The sequence below is a fragment of the Myotis brandtii genome, unplaced genomic scaffold (genome assembly GCF_000412655.1).
Source record: "Myotis brandtii unplaced genomic scaffold, ASM41265v1 scaffold317, whole genome shotgun sequence".
Classification (NCBI taxonomy): domain Eukaryota; kingdom Metazoa; phylum Chordata; class Mammalia; order Chiroptera; family Vespertilionidae; genus Myotis; species Myotis brandtii.
The window spans coordinates 1829940-1837941 of record NW_005362155.1 but is presented as its reverse complement, the minus strand read 5'-3'; the positions used below and the strand labels follow the sequence as shown (position 1 = coordinate 1837941).

General features: G+C 63.2%; 1 protein-coding gene across 3 annotated transcripts in view; it reads right to left on the bottom strand.

Annotated features, from left to right (window-relative positions):
• Positions 1 to 5850: 5850 nt before the first annotated feature.
• CAPN15 (calpain 15) overlaps positions 5851 to 8002 on the bottom strand; it is a 16362-nt gene continuing 14210 nt past the window's right edge. For 2 of the 3 annotated variants that reach the window (XM_005870363.2, XM_005870365.2), the window contains exons 10-12: positions 7778 to 7944; positions 7523 to 7701; positions 5851 to 7456 (exon numbers count right to left, since the gene is read on the bottom strand). In XM_005870363.2, coding sequence (XP_005870425.1) covers positions 7279 to 7456; positions 7523 to 7701; positions 7778 to 7944 — 524 coding nt within the window. In that variant the 3' untranslated portion in view covers positions 5851 to 7278. The remainder of the gene's footprint in view (positions 7457 to 7522; positions 7702 to 7777; positions 7945 to 8002) is intronic. The other variant, XM_005870364.2, reaches the window with a different exon arrangement.

Genomic DNA, 8002 nt, shown 5'->3' with positions numbered 1-8002 from the left:
GTCAGCGGCCGAGGGCACATGGAGAGGGGCCGTCAGCACTCATCCGTCAGGGCAGGGCTCTGGCCCCTGACAGCTGCCTGCCTGAGCCAGGGCCTAGGGGCCAAGCCCCAGGACAGGGGGTGCTGTGGGGAACAGAGCCAGCCTGGGGGGGTGTGTGCTGCAGCCCAGCCCAGAGGGGGACAGGCCCAGCCCAGAGGGGACAGAGCCTAGTCCTAGGAGGGCTGGAGCACAGAGCTGAGTGGCACAGCCCAGTGAGGGGGCAGTGGAACAAGAATCCTTTTCTGGCCAGCTCTGCCTGCCCAAGCCATGCCTCCAGTGCTGTTTCCTCTTCTCCAAACAGGAGGCTGAATGGATCTGCACCCCCAAACCCTTGCCCTTCCCACTGACCCATACTTTCACGCCCCACTTTCTGAAAGCATTACCACCTCCTCCAGTCCCAGCCCAGACTCCTCACTCCCCTGGCAGGTGCCCCAGGGAGATTGTACAGCCCTCCATCGTCTGTCTGCGCTCCTCTCCGCTGCTGGAGGGCCTGCGGAGGGGGAGGGGGAGGGGGGGCGGCCAGAGAGAGGCTTGTATATCCACAGACCCACCATGCTCCCCGCTAATGTCCCCATGGCCGGAGCTGCTCCAGCCCCACCAGGGTACACCAGCTTCTACTTTGTTTCCCAAGATATCAAATCTTTAAGTCTGGGGTCCCACCGCTTCTCAGCTGGGTCCTCGTGGAAATTCATCTGGCCAGCTAGTTCCATCTGGACACAGACGCAGACAAGCCAGGACAGAGCCAGGCCATGTTTCTCCCAGCAAATCTGCCTCATTCAGGAGAAAATACCGGAGATGTGTGATGGTGCCATTCAGGCAGGGTATGGGATCCGCCGCCAAAGGGGGGAGTGCTGCTCCAGGAGGGCTCCGCGGAGGCAAGAGGGCCCCATGAGAGTTCACTTGGCTCTCCCTGTAGGCTCAGCTATAGGTTTCCTGGAGTATCCCCAGCTCAGTTTGGGGGACAGGAGTACGTAGGGGAAGGAAGGAGTACCCTCTAGGGGCCTCTGGGTGTCCCATCTCGAACGGGGAAAAGAGAACTGGAGAGAACCGGACCCAGAGTTTAGCATGTCTTGGGCCGTGTGAGCCAGGCCTCAGTTTCCCAATTTGTGCAGGAGGGGGACAGGCCATGGCCCAGTTATTGGCACAGGTGTCCTTGTTCAACCAACACTTGTTCATAAGAAACAGGGTCCCGAGGTTCTGGGGGCAGCCAGTGTGAAGACACTGATGTGAGGGTGAGTGTGCAGTCCGGTCTCCCTTCTGCTCCAGTGCCACCTCGCCTGATGCAACTTGGGGTGCTCCATTTCTCCCCATCAAGTCCACAGAGCAGGAAGGGCTGCAGTGGGTGGCACAGCATGCCCGCTTTCTCCTCTCTGCCGGCCTGGCCTGGCCCGGCTGACCAGCTGACCGTGCAGGCAGCCCCGGGCCGAGAGACAGCTTGAGCAGCCGTCACGCCAGCAGTCCTGTGGAGCGTGGGGGCCAGGAGGCCTGCTCCTTTGCACACAAACCCAACCCAGGACGTGCCCAGCCAGGCCCAGGCCCTTCGTCACAGGCACTGCCCAGAGAGGGCAGTGGGCGCAGGTCACCTTGAGACAGTGTGAGTGGGGATCCCAGATCTTGGCCACGTGGTCCCAGAAACAGCTTTGTGCTTCCCTGCCCCTCACTGGCTGACCCCTCTGAGAGGCCACAGCTGCCACCACAGCGGATGGGCTGGTTAGAGGCTATTGCCATCATCCAGGGGAGGGAAAGGTATTGGATTAGAAAGTTTGCTCGAAGCAGGCAGAACGAACAGGCCAGTGAAGTCAGGTGACCAAGGAGCTCCCGGGAAGAGACGAGGACTGGGCTCTGGGAAAAGGAGGAGGTGGCCATGGAAAGTGAGTTCAGCACCAGCCATGGTGGCTGCCATTGTGGCTGTCCCCCCCCACCCCCAAGAACTTTGGATGAGCAGAGAGATGGCAGCACCTCCAGAGGAACTCAGCACCCAAGGGGCATGACCTAGGTAAGTTTCTGGGCTTCCAGGCGGGGTCTGTGCAGGGGCGAAAGTGGGCCCCAAGCCTGCTGTCTGGGGTGGTGAGGGGAGGTCCTGGGAGCTCGGTTGCAGCTGCAGCCCAGGGGCCTGTGCACGTGTCAGGCCAGTCCATCAGGTGCACAGATGACCGTCCCCAGCACCCGAGACCAGGCGAGGCCAGGACATCAGCGCCAGCCCCCCACATCCTTGTGCTTTCTGCTCGAGGCTCTCCAGGCACATCTGCTCCCTCACAGCTGGTACACATTGTGCCTGGGGCCTGTCCCACTTTCCACCCAAGTGGGGTGTGGGGGTGGGTGATAACCTGCCCAATGGGACTCACCCCACATATTGGGGCAAACTTGGGCCCAGGGAGGCCGTCTGTCTCCTCAGGCAGTGACAGGCACCCCCTTGGCATGGGGCTTGGTCCCCAGGTTGCCCTGAGTCCTGGAACCCTTGCTTAGGTCCCCTCACTTGCAGAATGGGTGGTGGAGACTTACTTAGTCTCTGGATGCTTCTGGCACCAGGTCCTGGGGAGCAGCCTTCTCTCCTCAGCTGGTCCTGGAACAGGGTGGTGTGGGGACCCATACCCCTTCCTCTGCCCTCAGTCAGAGCTCATCTTGGCCTTTAACCTGCCCAACTTGCCCACAGCCCCCCGCTGTCACCTCCATTAGTACCTGTATGTGTGTGTGTGGGGGGGGGTGTGGGGGTAGAACGGACAGGGGGCCCAGGGAAGGCAGGGGCACAGCCCCCAGCTGTCACCTCCATTAGTGCCTGAATGTGTGTGTGTGGGGGTGGGGTGTGGGGGTAGAACGGACAGGGGGCCCAGGGAAGGCAGGGGGCGGTGGCACGGTGCCCCGTAGGCCCGTCTCATCCCCTCAGTGTACACACACAGCTTTTGCCAGGACAGGGGTAGGGACTGAGTTAGCCTGCCCAGTGGATAGAGGAGTGGGAGGTAGGGGCAGTGGGAGCCCCCAGGCAGGGCCTGACAGACCCCGAGAGGGGTCAGCACCATGCAGGTGATGGCCATGGCTCGCTTACCCTCTCACTGGTGAGCCCTGGGACATATGGCAGCCTTGGTGTCCACAAGCCCCTGGGGCTCAGAGCACGGGTCATCCTTGGCACTCCTTCCACCTTGCCCGCTCGAGGTGGCCTCAGGGAGCCAAGGCTGAGAGGGGTGGGCCCAGGGTTTGGCCGTAAGGGGGTCATACCTGAGGTCGCTGCTCCCAAGAGCACTGGGGGCCCACAGCAGGGTGGAGGGGAGGGGCAGAGCCGGTGATGGGGCTGGGTGTCTATGTGGATGGGGATCCCAGCCCGTGTTCACGACTCCACTGCAGTGACACGGAGGGCTGGGAGTCCCCGGGGAATCTGTGAGGGGCTGCCAGAGCTGGCCCACCTGGAGGAAAGGGGCCCAGTGGGGAGGCTTCTATACCAGGGACCCGAGAAGGCCTCTGCATCTGCTTCCTGGGCCAGCAGACTGTCCCGTGCCCACTTCAAATGTGCCGCGTCCTGCGTCCTCCCATTGGCTGCCCTCCCCGTGTGCTCTACCCCCAGACGCACCAGGCCCCCAGCCACTCTGGCGTGGGGTGTGGAGACTCGGTGTGCCTCAGACGGCTGTGGCGGAGGGGCTGCCGTGGGAGTGAGCTCCCCATGGTGGGCGGCATGCGAACTGGAGCAGGAGCCTTTGGATCATTGAGGGAGCAGCCTGGCCAGGTGGGTGGGATGAGTGGCTTGAGCCCCTGAGCCCCCACCCAGCTTCAGCCAGCACTGGCCAAGCAACGCCCCAGGCCGACAGCAACCATATGTTGGAAGAGGAGCTGTGTGCTTGCCCCTTGGGCCCCCGGGGCCTGGCCTTCCTGGGCCTGTCATAGCTGATTTTTCCTGCCTGAGTGGCAGGCTGGCCAGCGGGTGGGGCTGCAGAGCCTCTGCATGGCTCCAGTCCGTCCCTCATGGCTCTCAACAGGGACCTGACACCGGGGGTGGACCCAGGTGCTGGCCCCCAATATATCCCTGCACGCCCCCCCTCTGTGGTCCCATCCAGATCAGGTCGGGTCCTTGAGAGAAGCCCCGGCGGCTGGGGGCCTCCCTCCTGCTGGGTGGTGGGTGGGTGGCCAGGGGTGCACATGGGCTTGGCGCCCCAGCCCTGGGGCAGGCGGGAGAGGGCCGGGAGCCTCGGCCTTGTCAGTCCAGCGCCCAGAGCTGTGTAGAGGGAGGCAGGAGGCAGAGGCTAATTTGTACACTAAGTGCTTCTGACAGGAACGCCTCACAAGTGAGAACACATCACCGCCCGCCTGGGAAGGCCGCCTTGGCCAATGGGTGGGCACAGAGACAGCCTGGGAGAGGGGCCGGGAGAGAGGGCCACGGGGGCACACAGGGCCAACCCAAGTGGCAGAGAGGAGGGGGCCAGGGGTGTTGGCAAGGGGGAGGGTGGGGAAGAGAAGGGGAGCAAGGAGTGCTCGGAAGCAGGAGCCCCAGCAGTCAGAGGGCGAGATACAGCAGGCTGAGGTGGGGAGCCAAGCCCAACAGTGAGGAGGGCGACAGTCCCATCTCGTGCCCTCTCCCTGCTGTGGTCATCTGCTCTGTCCACTCCCTGGCCTGGGGTCCAGGTGCCACCCTGTATGGCTGAGGGCACAACTGGTGGTTTACCCCTCAGGCTGGGTTGGCTCCCCGATCCTCTCCCCACTAGCGGCCTCAGTCCCTCTAGTGGTTGGCCCTGCCAGCACACCCTTCAAGCTTCAGTGTCATGACTAAGGGTCTTGCTTGTGGGGTCCCCCAACTCCTTGGACACTGTGCCCTCCGGGGCTGGGGGCACCTGGCCCCTTCTCTTACCCTCTCCCTGTTGGAACCTCTTCCCCTACAGGCTGGGGTCCAAGGGGAGGGGTGCTGGCTGGGGTGAGGTGTCTCCAGGCTGGCCAAGGGGATTGGCATGCAGCCCCACGCCCCACTGTGATGACCCCTGCCTGGCCTGACACCACAAGGATGCCAGGCACCCACTGGAACTAGTCCAGGCTGCCTGGAACGCCGCAGGGGTGACCGAGCTAGCTTTCCAACGACTGGAGGGTCTACGAGGCCTGGCCCCCGCCCCACGGGAGAGGGTCCAGCGTGGCCAGCACAGCGTGGAGGATCAGGGCGGGTGTCTTTGGGCGTCGAGGTGAGATGTGTTGTGGCAGCTCCCCCGCTGCCCGAGGCCCGCCTGGAGCGAACACTGCTGGTGGCTTTAATTGCTTTCACATTCGATAGGCTGGCCTGTGACAGGCCTCTTACACTCACTGCGTGCCAGCCTCTGTACCCCAGACGCCCCCCCCCCCTTCAGGGAGGAGCCTAGACTGAGACCAAAAACCGCATACCAGATGGGGGAGCTGGCCTTGCTACCTGCGACATGAGGATGGTGCCTCCCAGAATGAACAGGAGGGGACCCGGGGCCAGACAGTAGCAGGTCGCAACCCGCAGGAGAATTGAAACTTTTCTTCCTCAGCGGCCCCCATGCTCCATCTGCTCCTGCCTGATGACTGATGAATCCAGACAGGCACCCCCAGAAAGGCGTCGCTGGGAAAAGCCGCACACCCGTCCTATCCTTCTGTCTGCATGCGGCTGAGGCTGTGTGGGGACCAGCCTGCCGACCACCACACGGTCTGGCCCAAGCCTCTGCTTGGACACTTGCTCCTTTCTGGGTCAAAGGCAGCTGGTGAGCAGGGGGGCCCTAAAGGCTCCTTGTGAGGATGAACTCTGGTACCGGCAAGCCACCCCCAACATCATGGGTTCTGCACATCCAGGCGAGGGGAGGGGTACAGACAGATGAGGAGACAGCATTATAAAACAAAACATTTCATTTGGTCCATCAGAGCCTGAGTCTGGAAACACCATGGAGAATCATCCTACGGGGCTGGGGATGGCTGATAAAATAGTCTCTGTGTGAGAAGAGCTGGCTGTATGTACAGGGTTAAAAATATTCACAGCTCAAGAGTAAAAGGAGAAAATATAAAGGAGGCCCAAAGGGGAGTGCAGTGCTTCCTGGTGTTTCTCCAGTTGTAAACCCCCCCGCAAGCCCCAGGGACGTGAGGGGCGGTGGGCAGAGCCGCCCACTGCCTAGGGGCGGGAGGGCAGAGGCCAGGCGGGCCCCTGGAAGCTGGCCTCATGTCCACAGGCAGGTGCAGGACTTTGAGCAGCCATGGGGGAGGATGGCTGGGAGGCAGCCCAGCAACCTGGGCTTCTGAGGCAGGGGAGGCGCTGGGAAGAGCCACAACCTACCCTGTGTGCCCATACAGGGCTGGCCAAGGATTTCTGTTTGGACCCTGGTCTTCCTGGCAGAGGTCAGTGGTGCTGAGGACAAACCACCTCACCAAATGGCAGCTCCTGACCCACAGCCCCCGGGGCATGGCTTCGATCCTGACTAGTGGTCCAGGAATTGCATAGTGTCGCCAGAGGGGGCAGGCAGCTGGGACCCTCCCCATCCCTGGTCCTGAGCCCATGGTCGCCAGGCACCTGCCTCCTGGGATACACTGCTGGGATTCCAGGGACCCCTGCTTGCCTTGTGGGGCCGGAGGGGGTGGGAAGATGGGCTCTTGAAGCAAGCTGGGGATAGGAGGCTCATGCCCCACAATGGGTGGTCCCTGCTCACACTGGGGTACTGGCCTCTGACCCCCACAAGGGGGGTGGTCCCTGCTCACACTGGGGCACTGGCCTCTGACCCCGACAAGGGGGGTGGTCCCTGCTCACACTGGGGTACTGGCCTCTGACCCCCACAAGGGGGTGGTCCCTGTTCACCCTGGAGTCCTGGCCTTTGACTCCCACATGGGGGTGGTCCCTACCCATCTCAGGGTCCCAACCTCTTACTCCACAAGGGGGTGGTCCCTGCTCACCCTGGGGTCCCAGCCTCTGACCTGCCCAAATTTGGTTTTGTAAATGGAGCTCTTGGCTGCCTCACACAGGCAGGAGGCCCCAGGCCCACAGGAAAGGGCAGCCTCACCTCAGCCCTGGCAATCTGAACCCGACCTCGAGGCAGGCTGGTCAGAGGAGCTGGTGCACAGTCCCCTCACGCTAGAAGCGGGTTGGAGGTATTCTGCTTGGCGGCTGGGAGGCCCAGGACAGGAGGGAGGGGCAGGGAGGAAGGCCCAGGGAAGTTTGCTCTGCGGCTTGCAGCTCCCTGGGTGGGGTCCTGAGATTCTGGTTCAAGCATCTTCTGTTGGGGTCTCCCTCCTAAAGTGCATGTGGGAGGCAGGCAGGTGAGGGCAGGGCGGTCACAATGGCCGGGGCATGTGCAGGCCAGCAACCTCGGGTGTGAGTGGGGGGCTGTGGGTGCCCCTGGAGGCTGTCCAGTCGCTGAGGAAGGCCTGGGCTGCCTTGCGGTGTGCCAGGCGGTGGGTGATGGAGAAGCCGGCGTTGCCCTCGAGCTGGGACAGGATCACCAGGACCTGCCTGGGGGAGGGGGCCGGTGAGGGCCAGTGGAGGCCAGGGAGTCAGAGGGACGGGGGCGGTGCCCACCTGTGCAGGGGTGGCACACTGTCCTGGGTGCGCAGACTGCCGCGTGTGGACACCACGTTGAAGCTATCGGAGCAGTCACACTGCACGTGCAGGTAGGACTTGGGGTGCCGGTTCTCCACCACCACGATGAGCCCCGCCCAGCCATGCGTCAGGTAGTAGCAGGTCATGCCCTCACGTCCCTGCAGGGACAGGGCAGGTGTGGGTGGGGTGAGGCCTCCTCCTCCCTGTCCCTCCCCTTTCCCCCGCCAACCTCACCTCATGCCGTTCCCCTCGGCTCTCCGTGAGCAGGATGATGGCGTCTGCCAGCGTGGTTGACTGGGCCTCCACGGGCTCCACCATGACCAGCCTTGAGCTGTACACAGCCAGCACATGGCCAGGTGGCTCCAGGGAGCAGCGCGGGACCCCTGCTGAGGGGCTGGAGGCTGTGGAGGGTGTGAGTGAGGGGGCCTGGGGGCTGCAGGGGGGAGGGTTGGGATCGGG